The sequence below is a fragment of the Moschus berezovskii genome, chromosome 15 (assembly GCF_049115385.1).
Source record: "Moschus berezovskii isolate FMDL1 chromosome 15, NW_MosBer_1.0, whole genome shotgun sequence".
NCBI classification, from domain to species: Eukaryota; Metazoa; Chordata; class Mammalia; order Artiodactyla; family Moschidae; genus Moschus; species Moschus berezovskii.
In genome coordinates this window covers 51,663,761-51,680,967 of record NC_142474.1, presented here as the reverse complement: position 1 = coordinate 51,680,967, position 17,207 = coordinate 51,663,761, and the positions used below count along the sequence as shown (strand labels likewise).

Below are 17,207 nucleotides of genomic sequence, written 5' to 3'. Positions count from 1 at the left end.
ATTTGGTTTTTTTTTTTAAAAGAAACCACTGGAAAATGTCTGTTAAAGGAACAAATGTTAACCCTATTTCTTATCTGTCATTACTGTTCTCCATATGCAAATATTATTCTTCTGTTTTGCCTGTACTGCTTATATTTTGGTGTTTGCTGGTATTAATCAAAACTTACCATGTTTGCTCCTTCCCGACCATTTTCATCCCAGCCGAGCACCTAAGGTTCTGCAGAAAGCATGAGAAGGGATGGACTTTGTGTTTTAAAATCATATTGAAAGTTCCAGGGGTATGCCGAGCCCTAGAAACAGAAGTACACAGGTCAACAGTGTTTGTCTTTAGACAGATGACACCTGCTGGGTATGAGGCAGAATGAGGGATGGAAAGAAGTCAGTTACATAGTGAATCTTAGGGCACTTGGTGTGGTTTCTTTCCCTCCTTCAGTAAGAGTGTAACGGTGATCTGCTCTGAAGCTGTACGGAAAGGACAAGGTTCCTGCCTTATGTGTCAAGTGCTGGGACAGGACGAGTCAGAGGTCCAAGGGGTGCAGAGACGGCCCAGCCGCAGAGACGAGTGTGAAGAAAGGCTTGCTCAGAGCAGAGGCCTCTGAAGATCTCACCTGATCCCAGACCTTGCATTCTTCATGACACAAGAAGAGTTTCGAGAAATTCCTAATGCAGACCCTTCATTGTTGTTATTTAGTTGCGAAGTCATGTCCAACTCTTTTGCAACCCCGTGGACGGTAGCCCGCCAGGCTCCTCTGTCCATGGGATCTCCCAGGCAAGAATACTGAAGTGGGCTGCCGATTTTCTTCTTGAGGAGATCTTCCCAACCGAGGGATCAAACCTGCATCTCCTGCATTGGCAGGCAGATTCTTTACCGCTGAGGCACCAGCGAAGCCCAATGGAGACCTGTGAAGGGGGGCAGTGGGGAACTATTAGGCAACTGTTTCCAACTATCCACTTTAAAAGGCCAAAGGCTCAGGAATTTTGAGGTGATTCGAATTCACAAAACAGATACATTTAACATGACATGAGACACCTTTTAACCTATGGTGGGTATTTTAATAGATCTTATCTAAAAAGCATGCAGGATGAAGCGAGCCCACAGTTAAAATCATTTTACAAAGACAGTCCACATATACTGGCCACTATGGGAGATGTCTGATCACTTCTGTGGTTTGGGTGATTTCATATTTGATGGTGAAGTGGTCTTGTTTTAATCCTGATCTATCCTAGTCACAGCTGCATGGTCTGGGGCTGGTGTTCTATGGAGTTGGCAGGAAAACACAAAGGCCTGGTCACTTCCCAGTTCTCACAAGACGGTTTTCTCTTTCTCACCAATCATACCTCTAATAACCTGTATATTCCATTAGATGATAAAAGGTACCCCAATTCTATAGTCTCATTTTTAATCTATAGAGTTAAAATTCATTTTAGTTTTTAGTTTAAAATATGAAAGAAAAAGAAAATACAGTGAAGGGTGACTGTCATTTAGGAGTGATCCAGAATTCATCTGAAAGGGGTTGATATACCAAATAGTAAACAGAAAAAGTCAAGTAAAATCCTCACCTCGGTTCCTGGCACATGATAAATGAGTTACGGACTACACACCCTGAATTCTGAAGGAACTCATACTTAGGAACTCAGGAACAGAAAACATGTTTTATAACCAAATTAAATACTGCTAATTTTATTCCTTTTGTTAAATCCACTCATTTTAACATTAAAAATGACTTGCATTCTTTACAAATTAAAACAAAGACCCCAAATGAAAATACATTCCAGACATCAACAGGCACCTCCTTTTCTTTATACTCTGCTAAATCCATAAAGGAAAAATTTCCTTAAAAACACAAACTATAATCTCAACACACACCCCACTCCCAACCCAACCCTCCAGTTTCTTTCTCTGTGAAGTAGAGTCTCTTGATTACTGGTAGAAGAGCTGGCAGCCTTTTCTGTTTCTCCAGCAACCACGACATCAATCACATGGTTTGATGAGAGTTTATTTTAAAAAAAATAATAACCACATGGCACACGTTTGGAATTTTCATTTCTGAAGATCCTCCTACTGTGTGCTTTTGCATTTTACAAATTTTGCTATGAAAAAACCTATACAATCCTTATTTGCCAGCCAAACCAGGTCTTCTATGCTGGCGTCTCTCAGAGAACCAACGTCACAGTCCAGTGACCGCACTGCAGAGGGATCGAATCGCTGCAGCCGTTTCAACTGTTCAGGTGACAGGCCAGCTCCCAGCATCCCTTCTCCTCCCACCTGTGGGTCCTGCTCGGGAGAAGAATAAACACAGATGAACATCCTCGTGTTAGTAAGAGAGCCTATGCGCCATTTATGTTAAAAGACAAACTAAGTTGTAACTACCACCAATTCCAGAAACAGAAAAATAAGAAAATACCTTTGTGTGTGTGTGTGTGTGTTTGTGTGACAGAGAGATGGATATGCTGCTTTTCTATATATACTAAAGTAGGATAATGGTAAGAACAGTCACTTGAGGACTGAACTCCTAGGATGGGCTTTATGCTCATCAAGGACCACAACATGCAGAAGGCCTGAGCACCAGTCAGCAACACATGGATTCCAGGTGCAGCTCTGCCACATCTTAGCTGTGTGACTTTACGACAGTAACTTACCTGTTTCCTCATCTACCAAACAGATAAAACACTCAGTTCTGAGGCTTACATAAATAAGGTGACATCATGCCTGACATACAGTGGGCACTCAGTAAGTGAAACATCATTATCAGTAACATCACGAGATTGAAGTTTAGCTTTGTCAGACCCTTCCAAAGCTGACAGGAGGCATCTGAAAATGCCTCTCTCTGGTCTGTACCAACTGGATGATAAAATTTCTTTTTGTTGTTTTTTTAAATGTAGTAGAGTATTTAAAGAGATGAGAAAACTAAGGCTGCACTGATTGGAAGAATAAAGAATCATAAGGAACTGAGTGATCTGTGCAAACCACCACTCCAAAAATTGCACAAGCCTAACTTAAGGCACCATTTCACAGATAAATGTTTATGTTACTGAAGATACATTTTCTGAGGCTTATATCAGAAAACCTACTGTCTACTAATACATGGTGGGGTTCCATCTCTTGTAGTATACATTGACTATATATGCATACACACACACATACATACAAAATTCGAGTGAATTCTCAAGTCTTCTTTTCATCTACAATGCAATTATCTTAATTTTTGAGTCTAAAGAGCATCTCCAGATTGCCTTCTAGTTACATATCCAATTACTTACTAGAATTCTGTCATGGAAAGTCTGAAGTTAAACGTCCAATGTATCTGAATTAATGTGAGCATTACTACAGATTTAAACCTAGTCTCAAACATCATGGGCTGAAAAATCTAGTCATAAATATATTTTAATAAAAATCAGAACTAAAAAGCAGTGCTAAGTAAATGAAAGTACAAGGGAGTTTTTAAAATGTTCCATATCTTATCTAAGAAACCAAAGGAAGAGATAAACCTGCACTATCTTCCCCAACTTGGCTAGTCTTTTGAATCCCAGTTATTAAAGCCTGTTTGGGCTTTGATATGTCATGAGAAAAAATGCTCACCATTTCCCCTACCAGAAAAATACAGGACTGAGAGAGGGGAAAGAGTTTTAGAAACAAAATTCCGAATAACATGAACAAGAGCCACAAGTCAAACATGTATCAAAAGTCCACCTGAGTTCTATGGTCATTTAAACACATTACTGACTAGGGGATTTTTGCAGAAATTAACACCTGTGGCTGGCAATTCGATACGTAAGTGAATACTGATACGTCTCCAGTGAATAATATTTGGATAACAAAATACGTATTAACACATCTCTGGTCAGTAAGAGTGAAGGCCTGGAAATCCTGGATCAGGATGTGAAAATTCCAGATGTTCCAGGACCATCTGGAACGGCTTTCATTGGATAAACCGCCCTGAGCTCCACACGATTTGCTTCGGGAGTTTTACATGACATATCCCTTCACGTAACTCTCTGGGTTTATCACCACGCTTACATCTCCGCAATCCATTGGATCACCCAGAGAGAGCTGCCACGGTCCTTACCTGGTGCTGAAGCTGAAGGCCAGGAAACGTCTCGAGGGCCCAGGCAACCTGTTCCTCATTCTCTGCCAGGGTGACAGTGCACGTGCTGTACACCAGCATGCCCCCTGGCTTGAGCAGCTCCACTGCCTGAAGACAAGAGTGGTCGGACCACAGGCATCATGAGAACAAGCACACATTTGAAATGTATATAAATGTACATGCAAAATAACATCTGCAAGTGGAATAATTTGCACAGAACACCTACTGAACGCTGGCAGAAGACCTCAGCCTTCTGAAGGGACAAGAAAACCTCCACATAACCGGGCAAAAGAAAAAGGCAAGAGAATGGAATTAGGACGGGCCCTGCACCCTAGGCAGAGAGCTGTGAATGGCGGAGGAGAGATTCCTGCACCCTGGCAAGTGCCCTCACGGGCGGTGGAAGAACCCACCCAGTCTGCAGAACCCAAAGAGGAGTGGCCTGCTCAGAAGGCCGGCACCACCACCCTCTGCTCCTCAGTGTGAGATGTCCGTCTGCCGGTACAGGTGGAGACTGGGTGTGGAAGCTCGGGCTTTGCAGACAGTCCCAGGGAGAGGCCTGGGGTTGGCTGGCTGGGGACAGCTTGAAGAGGTGGCATTATGGCAAGTGAGGCTGCGCGCAGCAGCAGCCAGGGCCTGACAGACAGGCAAGGCACCATCGTCGGCGGGGGGCACCCAAGGAGAGAGGCAAGAAACCATAAGAGCTGCCTTCCCAGGCAACAGGACAACAGTCACACAAGCTCTGGGGGTGGGCGCATGCCACCAACACCACTGTGGGCTTCACAGGCAGGCCCAGGCCACTACCACCGCTGAAAGACCTGCAAGCGGGCACTGGTCACTCCCCTGCTATCCCGGGGACAAGCAATGGCCACCACACCTGCACACCCTCAACGAGGGAACAAGGGCCAGCACCTACTGAGGGAAGAGGCAGCAAGTATCCACCCCCTCGATTCCAGACAACACAGAGGAGTAGAAGGACCTGACCTCTCTTCTCACAAAAACTCCAAAACCACAACCAACTGCCGAACAACTGCCAACATAAAAGGGCAGGAACCTACCAGTAGAGAGAGTCTTCTTCCAAAGACAAAGAGGAGGCCACAGCGAGACAGCACGAGGGGCACTTTTGCAACATAAATCCCATACCCACCGATGGGCGACCCACTAACTAGAAAATAATTATATCGCAGAGGTTTTCCCACAGAGTGAAAGTTTTGAGCATCACGTCCGGCTCCCCAGCCTGAGGGTCTGGCATCAAGAGGAGGAGCCCCCAGGACATCTACTTTGAAGACCAGCAGGGCTTGAATGCAGGACCTCCACGGGCCAGGGGAAAACAGAGACTTCAGTCCGGGAGGGCACACACAGATTTCAGGTTCACTGGGACCCAGCACAAAGCAGGGACTCCACAGGAGCCTCGGCCGGACCTACCTGCGGGTTGTGGAGGGTCTCCTGGGGAGGCGGGGGTTGGCTGTGGCTCCCTGTGGGAGCAAGGTCACTGGTGGCAGAGACCCCAGGGAATACCGACTGGCGTAAGCTCTCCAGGAGGTCCTTTAGCAACAAGACCTGACCCTGCCCAACAGCCTACAGTGTTGGAACACCTCAGACCAAACAACCAGCAAGACAGGAACACACAGACTCAGCACCCATCAGCAGACAGGATGCCTGAAGTTATACTGAGCTCACCCACAATACTATATGAAATAAACCCTACAGAGAAAGACAAATATCGCATGACATCAGTTACGTGTGGAATCCAAAAAAATGATACAAGGGAATTTACGTAAAAACAGAAACAGACTCACAGACTTCAAAAACAAATCTACGATTACTAAAGGGGAAAAGGTAGCAGGGAGGGATACACTAGGAGGTGGAATTAACATATATATGTTACTATATATATAAATACATAATCAGCCAGGAACTACTATATAGCACAGGAACCCTATCAATATTCTGTAAAAACTTACATGCGAAAAGAATATGAAAAACAGTAGATATATGTATAACTGATTCACTTTTCTGCACACCTGAAACACAACATTGCAAATCAACTGTACTCCAATATAAAATATAAAAGGACACATGCACTCCCATGTTCATAGCAGCACTATTTACAACAGCGAAGGCACAGAGGCAACATTAACAGAGCAATGGATAAAGAAGTTGTGGCACATATATGCAAGTCAGATTCCAAAAACAAACACAGTTACCAAAGGGGAAAGGTGGAAGGGAGGGATAAATTAGGAGTCTGGGATTAATACCTTGGTAAAGACCCTGATGCTGGGAAAGATTGAAGGCAGGAGGAGAAGGGGACGACAGAGGATGAGACGGTTGGATGGCATCACCGACTCGATGGACGTGAGTTTAAGCAAGCTCTGGGAGTTAGTGAAGGACAGGGAAGCCTGGGGTGCTGCAGTCCATGGGGTTGCAAAGCGTTAAGACACAACTGAGTGACTGAACTGACTGACTGACCAGGATTAATATACACACACTACTATACATAAGATGGGCTTCCCAGGTAGCACAGTGGGAAAGAATCCACCTGCCAAGGCAGAAGGCACGGATTAGATCCCTGGGTCAGGAAGATCCCCTGGAGAAGGAAATGGCAACCGGCCCCAGTATTCTCACCTGAGAAATCCCATGGACAGAGGAGCCTGGCAGGCTACAGTCCGTGGGGTCGTTAAAGAGTTGGACATGACTGAGCAACTAAACAACTGTATATATAAATAATCAACAAGGCCCTACTGTACAGCACAGGGAACTCTGCTCAATGTTATGCGGCAGCCTGGAGGGGAGGGGGTTTGGGGGAGAATGGATACATGTATATGGATGGCTGAGTCCCACTGCTGTTCACCTGACACTATCACAACATTGTTAATCAGCTACACCCCAATACAAAATAAAACGTATAAAAAGAAAAATGTGATTATTGAAAAAAAAAAAAAATGTTCCAGACCAGATGCATTTCATTAGTTCAGAGCTGTTTCAGCCCATCTGGACCAAGACTTTTCCCAAATATGATCATTCAGTTTCATGGGTTTAGATACCATTTTTATGCTGAAAATTCACCATTTTTAGGTGAGACTCCTTTTTGATTTCTGTTCCCATATAGTCCACTGCTTTCTCAATATTTTTCCCATCCCACACTGAACGCCTACCTTCCTCTGAAGTCTCCCGGAGAAGGATCCCCCCATCCTTCCTGGGGTACAGGCCCCAACCCTGGATCATCTTTTACGCCTCTTTCCCTCACATTCCTGTCCTTCAAGTAAATCCTCTTGACTCTACCTTTAGAACAGACCCAGGAGTCTCACGACTCCCACTGCTGCCATTCTGCTCCTAGTTTCATGATTTTTTTTCACCTGGATTATTCCAACTGTTTCCCACCTGCTTCATTCCCAGCCCTCCTCCTATCTATTCTCAACACAGCAACCCAAGAGGTGCTTTTAAAACTGCCTCTTCTCAGCTCAAAACCCTTCCCTGGGGAGTTTCCTGGTGGCCAAGGACTCTGCACTTTCACGGCTGGGGCCTGGGTTCAATCCCTGGTCAGGAACTGAAACCATGCATGCCTCAAGGGACAGCCGAAAGAAGAAAAAGCCCTTCCGGTATTCTTTGTCATCACTTGGAGTCAAAGCTCACATCCTCAGAGTGGCCCTCCCGACATACGTACAGCAGCCCCTTGCAGCCTTCCCCTCTGTGTGCCTGGCTTGTCCTGCCTGAGCCCCACCAGGCTCTGCGGTTCTGGCAGGTGCGGCACCCCTGACTCAGGACCTCTGCAGCAGCCCAGACAACCTGCTCCTTCCCTGCAGGGCTTGCTCCCTGCGCGTCATCCATGTCTCTCTGTTTCCACTTTGGGTGTCCCCTCTCCGAGCTCCTCTCTTCAGTTTGCTCCAGAGGGTCATTCCTTGGATACACAAAATCACTTACTCATCTTTCTGTTTATATTCCTCCCCAGTTAGAAATGCAGGCAGCACTAGAGGTAAAGAACCCGCCTGCCAATACAGGAGATCTAAGAGATGCAGATTCAGTCCCTGGGTCAGGAAGATCCCCTGGAGGAGGGTACAGCAACCCACTTCAGTATTCTTGCCTGGAGAATCTCATGGACAGAGAAGCCTGGCAGGCTCGACTCCATGGTGTTGCAAAGAGTTGGACACAACTGAAGTGACTTGCAAAGACCAGTACCAGTTAGAATAGAAACCCCACGTAAGCTGTAATAGACCAGTACCAATGTGTTCTTGCGATTGCTTCAGTCCAAGAAAACTGTGTATTGTGTTGAAAATTGTAAAAATTACTGTGATGATTCATTTAGCAAAAAGAGGTGGACAGAAGGGTTTCTTATGTATCAAAACTTGTCTATAATTATGTCATCTATGTACCAAAAGAATAAATAAATTACTTTAGTTGGAAAAAAATAAAAGAAACCTCATGTAAAAGGGCAAGGGTTAACTATCATATCATCAGCACCTAGCACTGTAGCATACAGGAGCTGTCCAGTGAGTATTTGTTCAAGAAATAAAGTATAATATGAAAGTGAACCTGTCCCAAATAATTAAAGCTTCTTTTTTCAAATCCCCCAATTTTTTAAAAATGGTAATGAAAAATCTTAAAAAAAAAAAGAAGCATATACTAATATCTCTTAATCATAGTACACTGATCAAAATTTAAACTTTGCCAGCTGCTGTCTGAGCATGTTACATGGCTTTTCTCAACAAATATTATTACTGCCAGAGGAATGGTTACTATCTCCAGTGAGGCAACCCCATCAGGTGGAGGCATCCTCCTCATTTCTCAGTCAGGAAACCCAGGTATCCAGAGTAACTGATACAGAGACACCGTATCCACAGTCTCAACTCCCACCCTCACCCAAAGGCTCATGTGCTGGATTTTACTCCCTCTTGCACACGGTCACTAAGACCAACACATCTCCTCCCAAATGGCCTCTTAAAATGCACAAATGAGCTGAAACAAACAAAAAGCCAAGTCTCTTAAAACAGGGTCCTAATTTTTTATCCTTGGCCTTCCCTGGTGGCTCAGCGGTAAAGAATCTGCTTGCCAATGCAGGAGACGCAGATCTGATCCCTGGGTCAAGAAGATCCCCTGGGGAAGGAAATGGCTGCCCACTCCAGTATTCTTGCCTGGGAAATCCCACAGACAGAGGAGTCTGGCAGGCTATAGTCCATGGGGTCACAAAGAGTCAAACATGACTTAGCGACTAAACAACAGGAGCAACAAAATTTTACCCAAATGTCAAAGTGGGCTGTAGCTATAAGCAAAGCTTCTTTTTCTCTGCTTGCTGTTTCAACTTCGAGGACGTGTTCTCTCAAGACCGTGTAGAAGAAAAAGCTGAAACAATCCACTCCCAGTGCCACTTCTGGGTAGGAAAGGAGACACCAGGAGTGCTGAAGAGAAAGACACTCAAAGACAACTTCAGAGAGGGAGTCATCGGAGCATATCCGCTGTTGCGGTAGCCTGAATGTTTATAATTAGAGAGCCGAGAGGAAACGGCGGGACCGCCTTCGATCCACTGCTGTCTGCATCCTGGGAAATCCACGAAAGCATCCTCACATGTTTCATCAGGGCCTCCTGCGAAACGTCCCGGAGGCCAGTCTGACCTGCTAAGTTTGCCTGGTCCTTCCACAGCCTACACTCGATGATGCCACGTCCCAGTTTCAGAGTTCACCTCTGCTGGATTTCCCACACTTAATTCACAAAGATGATTAGGAAGGCTATTAAAAGGCTATCTATTTATCTAATTATCCTTGCCATGCCACACGACAAAAGGACTCTTAATTCCCCATTCAGAGATCGAACCTGTGGCCCCCTGCAGTGCAAGCAGTCTTAACCACTGGACTACCAGGGAAAACTCAAAAGTATTTTATTTTATATCCAAATATTTTACATCAGTTAGTAACTCTATGTTTAACAACCCTCTACTTTTAAGATAAAGCAGAATGTTTCAAATTCATTCAATGTCTCAGAGAAGAAATTCTACTACTGCCTGCGATGACAATGAGTCAGCATAAAAGAAGACTAGGTCTCTAGTGCTCTCTGTGTGTGGTATATAAAAAATTTACCACTTCAACCATTTTTAAGTGTAAAATTCAATGGCATTAAGTATTAATATAGTCACACTGTGGTACAGCCATCACCATTATCCATTGCCTGAACTCTTCCAAACTGAAACTCTGAACCATGAAACATTAACTCCCCATTCGTCCTCCTGCCCCTTCAGCCTCCGGTAACCTATATTCTACTTTCTGTCTCTATGAATTTGCCTTTTCTAGACACTGTATAAATGAATCACACACACCATTTGGTCCTTTTGTGTCTGGCTTATATAATTCAGCATAATATGTTCAAAATTCATCCATGTTGTACCATGCATCAGAATTTCATTCCTTTCCAAGGCTGGCTAAAATTTCATTGTTTGTACAAACCACACTTTACTTATCCATTCATCTACTGATGGACACATGGGTTTTTCCCACATTTTAATTACTGTGAATAATGCTAATATGAAAACTGCTCTCAGTCCTTAAAATATCAAACTAGGTCACCCTTCTTCCACAACAAAGTAGCATCACATACCACAGTGAAGAGTTTTCGCTGTAATGGTTGGTAGGACATCACTTCTTTCAAAGTCCAAGTACATGCCATATTTGGCCTCTGTCCCATTCCACTGCAGGGAGCATCGAGAAGAATTCGGTCAAATGATTCTGGTAAAAATGGAGGTTCTCCTGTAAAGAAAATTATAAACATATTTGTGGAAGGGCACAGACAGCTCCAGCACTCCAGGAATTCCACCAGAGGGCTCCAGGATCTTTCTACACTGTCCTGGGGGGTGGGGGCGGGGTGGCACAGAGAGCTTCTGCAACTAGGAAACCCATCAGTGGGTGCCAGAACCCACCCTGCTGTCCTATGAGGGCACAAACACCATCCCCCCCCCCACATACACACCGGGAAATCTATCAGCAGGGGCTAGGACCTGTCCACGGTGTCCCAGGAGGGCACGAATAACTCCCCTGACTAAGACATTTGCCCAGAAGATGGGCTGAAGCTACAGCTGAACCTCATGGGCTGTGAGTAAGAAGGACGAGCTGAAACCTCTCCGCACAGCTGTTCAAACTGCGAGGTCACATCTCTGTTGACAGCTTCCTAAACTCAGCATCTACAAAACATCCAAAACTGCTCCTGCAGCTGGGACAGGTCTGGCTCTAGCAGCCAACGGTCCAAGACTGAACCAGGAAGAGGCAGAAAATAAGAACAGACCAATCGCAAGTAATGAAATTAAAAGTATAATTAAAAATCTTCCAACAAACAAAGAAGTCTAGAACCAGATGGCTTCATAGGTGAATTCTATCAAATATTTAGAGAAGAGCTGACATCTCTCCTTCTCAAAATCTTCCCAAAAACTGCAGAGGAAGGAACACTTTCTAAGCTCAGTCTATAAGGCCACCATTAGACAAGTGTTAGTCACTCAGTTGTGTCTGACTCTTTGCGACCTCATGAACTGTAGTCCACCAGCCTCCTCTGCCCATGGGGTTTCCCAAGCAAGAAAACTGGAGTGGGCAGCCATTCCCTTTCTCCAGGGGATCTTCTCGATCCAGGGATGGAACCTGGGTCTCCTGCACTGACAGGTGGATTCTTTATCATCTGAGCCACCTGAAAGCAAAATGTGTGTGAAAGTCACTCAGTTGTGTCTGACTCTCTGCAACCCCCATGGACTGCAGACGGTTAGGCTTCTCTGTCCATGGGATTTTCCAGGCAAGAACACTGGTGTGGATTGCCATTTCCTTCTCCTCTTCAGACAAAGATACCATGAAAAAAGACAATTATAGGCCAATATCACTGATGAATACAGACACAAAAATCCTCAACAAAATATTAGCAAACCAAATCCAACAACATAGTAAAAGGATCATACACCATGATCAAGTGGGATTTATCCCAGGGAAATAAGGATTTTTCAATATCCACAGATCAATCAGTGTGATACATAGCATTAAAAAATTAAAGAATAAAACCATATGATCATCTCTATAGATACAGAAAAAGCTTTCAACAAAATTCAACACTTATTTATGAGAAAAACTCTCCAGAAAGTGGGCACAGAGGGAACATATCTCAACATGAGAAAAGTCATATATGACAAACCCACAACGAACATCATACTCAGTGGTGAAAAACTGAAAGCATTTCCACTAATATCAAGACAAAACAAAACAAAGATGTCTACCCTTGCCACTATTATTCAACATAGTTTTGGAAGTCCTAGCCATTGCAAGCAGAGAGGAAAAAGAAATACAAAGAATCCAAATTGGAAAAGAAGTATAACTGACACTGTTTGCAGATGACATGATACTATACATAACAAATTCTAAAGATGCCACCAGAAAACTACTAGAACTCATCAATGAATTCAGTAAAGTTGCAGGATACCAAAGTAATACACAGAAATCTCCTGCATTCTTGGACTTCCTTTGTGGCACAGTGGATAAGAATCCGCCTGTCAATGCAGGGGACACGGGTTTGATCCCTGGTCTGGGAAGACTCCACACGCTACAGAGCAACTAAGCCCGTCCATCACAACTACTGAAGACTCCATGCTCTAGGGCCAGCAAGTGGCAACTACTGAAGCCCACACGCCTAGAGCCTGTGCTGCACAACAAGAGAAGCCACCACGAGTCGCCTGTGCCCTGTAACTAGAGAGTAGCCCCTGCTCTCGGCAATCACACAAAGTCCATGTGCAGCAATGAAGACCCCGTGCAGCCAAAAATAAATAAATACAGCAGCATGTACATCTCACACACACAAAAAGGAAATCTCTTGCATTCTTATACACTAACAATGAAAGATCAGAAATAGAAATTCAGGAAACAATCCCATTTACCAGCACATCAAAAAGAATCAAATACCTGTACTCTGAAACTATAAGATACTGATGAACAAAATCAGAGATGACACAAGCAAATGAAAACATATACCATGTTCTTGGATTGGAAGAATCAATATTGTGAAAATGACTATACTACCCAAAGCAACCCCCAGATTTAATGCAATTCCTATCAAATTACCAATAATATTTTTCTCAGAACTAGAACAAAAAATTTTACAACCTGTATAAAAACAAAAAAGACCCTGAATAGCCAAAGCAATCTTCAGAAAGAAAAACAGTAGGAAGGCCCTGGCTTCAGACTATACTACAAATCTATAGTCATCAAAGCAGTATGATTCTGAAACAAAAACCTGAATATAAATCAATGGAGCAAGATAGAAAGTCCAGAGATAAACCCACACACCTATGGTCACCTAATCTGTAACAAGAGAGGCAAGAGTATACAATGAAGAAAAGACAGTCCCTTCAATTAGTGGTGCTGGGAAAACTAGCCACTTACATGTAAAAGAATGAAGTTAGAACACTCCCTAACACCAGACACAAAAACTCAAAATGGATTCAAGACCTAAATGTAAGGCCAAGCACTATAAAACTTGTAGAGGAAAACATAAGCAGAACACTCTTTGACATAAAGTGCAGCTATATCTTTTTCAATCCACCTCCTAGAGTAATGAAAATAAAAACAAAAATAAACAAGTGGGACCTAAATAAACTTAAAAGCTTTTGCATACCAAAGGAAACCATAAACAAAACACAGCCCTCATAATGGGAGACAATATTTGCAAACAAAGCAACTGACAAGGGAATAATTGCCAAAATACACAAACAGCTCATGTAGCTCAATATTAAAAAAAAAACAAACAACCCAACTAAAACATGAGCAGAAGACCTAAAAAGACATTTCTCCAAAGAAGACATACAATGGCCAAAAAGATGGTCAACATGGCTCACTCACTTTTAGAGAAACACAAATCAAAACTGCAGTGGGGTATCACCTCAAACCAGTCTGAATGCCCATCATAAAAAAATCTACAAACAATAAATGCTGGAGAAGGGATGGAAAAAAGGGACACCCCCTTCCCTGTTGGTGGGAATGTAAATTGGTACAGCCAATACTGAGAACAGTATGGAGGTTCCTTAAAAGACTAAAAATAGAACCACCATATGACCCAGCAATCCCATTCATCGGCATATATCCGCAGAAAACCATAATTCCAAAGGAACATGCACCACTTCAGTGTTCATCACAGCACTCTTTACAATAGTCAAGACATGGAAGCAACCTAAATGTTCATCAACAGAGGAATGGATAAAGAAGATGTGGTACCTATGTGAAATGGAATATTAGTCAGCCATAAAAAAAGAACAAAGTTATGCCATTTACATGAATGGGCCTAGAGATACTGAGTGAAGTAACAAGTTAGACGCAGAAAGACAAATATGATATTGCTTATATGTGGGATCTAAAAAAAAAAAGAGTCTTAATGAACTTAGTTACAAAACACAAGTAGTGTTACAGATGTGAAAGAAAACAAACTCACGGTTACTACGGGATAAGGTAGGAGGGATAAATTGGGAGAATGGTATTGACATATACATACTACTATTTATACAGCTAACTAACAAGGTGATATTGTCTAGCACAGGGAACTCAGTACTCTGTAATGCCCTATATGGGAAAAAAAATCTTTAAGAAGTTTGGGTATATGTTATTTGTATAACTGAATCACTCTGCTGTACACCTAATGCAACTTTGTAAAGGAGCTATGTGTGCTGTGCTTAGTCGCTCAGTGGTGTCTGACTCTTTGCAACCCCATGGACTGCAGCCCTCCAGGCTCCTCTGTTCATGGGGACTTTCTAGGCAAAAATACTGGAGTGGGTTGCCATGCCCTCCTCCAGGGGATCTTCCTGACCCAGGAATCAAACCCACATTGCAGGCGGATTTTTTACTATCTGAGCCAACAAGAGAAGCCCAAGAATACTAGAGTGGGTGCCTATCCCTTCTCCAGGGGATCTTCCCGATCCAGGAATCAAATCGGGATCTCCTGCATTGCAGGCAGATTATTTACCAGCTGAGCTACCATGGAAGCCCTTCCATAAAAGTTTTTAAAAAGAAAAAAAAAACTTATTTGCTCTCTGCCCTATTAACACAGAAAACTCCTGAGCAGATGCAACGATCAGGAATTTAAGATCATAATCTAGAATAGAAAGTAATGAGAAACAATTTCTCCATTCAACCAAGTAGCTGGTTAAGCTGATTGATTTACATGTAAAAAAAGGTTAAAGATGTCATTATTATTGAATAAACTGATACAGCATAAGCCAAGGTTTAATCAAACGAGACTTTGGTACCCTCAATGTCAGAAGCCACACTTCATCAGAGCTAGGACCTGAAATTAATTCTAGTCGTTCTAAGGGCTGATATTTTCGTAGGAAATCTCACTGCAGACAGCCCCAGAAAGAGAGGGCACCTTTCAGGTTCTAGTCAAACATACCAGTTCTACAATTCCTCGGTCTCCTCACTACTGTAGCCATGAGCAAGGCTGTGCTCTAGAACAAGCCTGCTGCTGCTGCCAAGTCGCGTCAGTCGTGTCCGACTCTGTGCAACCCCACAGATGGCAGCCCAACAGGCTCCTCTGTCCTTGGGATTCTCCAGGCAAGAATACTGGAGTGGATTGCCATTTCCTTCTCCAAGCCTACATATCCCCAAATCCGATCTCCCACGGTTTCCCTTTGCATTCACTTACATAACTTTCTCCACTCCAACTTCTCATCAGTTTAGTGTTACTGGAGAAAGTCATGAAACCAAATGGGTCTGCTTATGCTACCTAACTGTAAGATACTACTGCTAACTGATTTTACACTAAGCTAGCTGATTTCCTACAGCACCCACTGCAATGTTTCAAGTCACATCCCAAGAGAACCTTCTGCTTTTCTCTGACAGCAAAACTATTAGACACAAGCTCTTATCAATTTAACTTTTCTCTATCTACACCCATCCTTGCTTTTTATCAACTGCCTCCAAAGAAATAGGTTATCAAGGCAAGCAATTATTTTTAAAAATTTTAACAACTTATTGACCAAAGACTTATTAATACATCTTTTGTTACCTGAATGTTATTGACCAGAAACTCAACAAATTGCTGGCCACAGGCATTACTTTCTACAAAAATCCCCTGGTCAATAATGTGTTAATACATACTGATAAAATCCTCTTGAAAGATATGCCAATTTACACTACCAGTAGCATGAGTGTAATTATGTTATAGACTTTTTTTTTCATTATATGGTCATACCATCTTTGCTGCCTTTCTATTGGAAGTTACCTGTTACTCACTGATTTGTTTAAAAGAGTTCTTTGTACATCAAGGATATTAATCTCACCTTTCTTAAATATTTTACAAATATTCCCCACAATTTGCCATCTGCCTTAGGTTTTTAAACATACATAAATGTTAGGTATTAAATTTATCTTTTTCTTTGCTGAGTTGTATGTTTGCTTTCATGCTTCAAAATCTTCCCCTTTATGAAATCAAATAAATGTTCATCTAAATCTGCTTCTTGTTACCATCCCAGCTTAATTCCTGACAGTAAGCTTTAATCCATGTTGAAGTTACTTTTGTGTATAATCCTTTTCCCCCATTGTGCAAAAAAAAAAAAAAAAATCATCTCAGAACTATTTATTGACAAATTTACTCTTCCCTCTAGGTTTGAAATGCTAATTTTATCATATGCTGAATTTGTATAGACATTTGAACCTATTTCAAAGGCTATCTGTTCTGCTCCAAATAAGTCAGTAATTAAGTTCTAATTTTCCTGAGCTCCAAGTTAACCCATTTCTACTCTGCTGTGTGATGCTGAGGTGGGAACTCTGAACTACGATACTTCTTTGTCTGCTGATTTCAAATTCACCAACAGGAGGCAGAGAAGAAATGAAGGTGAACAGAGGATGGAGGAGACAATCCTTCCTGAAGGCTTACTGTTTCTGTCTAAACAATCCCAGGCACAGCCCTTTGCCTCAGGAGCTACAGTTTCCAGCTTTATCCCTTAAGTATCACAAAGCGGATAGAGCCCCCTACCTCAAGCAGCAAGTTCCAGCTACCTGAGATCACCTGCTCTGAATCTTGAGTAGCAGCTAGGTAATATCCCTTTCCTTGGAGTTTTGAATCCTGGCTCCAGGTAGCCTCTCCCCTAAACTTTGTCGAGAATCCAGAAATAAACCCATGCACTTACAG

At 42.9% G+C, this 17,207-nt stretch overlaps 1 protein-coding gene across 1 annotated transcript in view; it reads right to left on the bottom strand.

The window, feature by feature from the left end:
* Nucleotides 1–1,999: 1,999 nt before the first annotated feature.
* The window catches only part of NSUN6 (NOP2/Sun RNA methyltransferase 6), an 80,408-nt gene continuing 65,200 nt past the window's right edge, over nucleotides 2,000–17,207 (bottom strand). The window contains exons 9-11 of the mRNA XM_055429580.2: nucleotides 10,665–10,813; nucleotides 4,068–4,193; nucleotides 2,000–2,275 (exon numbers count right to left, since the gene is read on the bottom strand). Coding sequence (XP_055285555.2) covers nucleotides 2,060–2,275; nucleotides 4,068–4,193; nucleotides 10,665–10,813 — 491 coding nt within the window. The 3' untranslated portion in view covers nucleotides 2,000–2,059. The remainder of the gene's footprint in view (nucleotides 2,276–4,067; nucleotides 4,194–10,664; nucleotides 10,814–17,207) is intronic.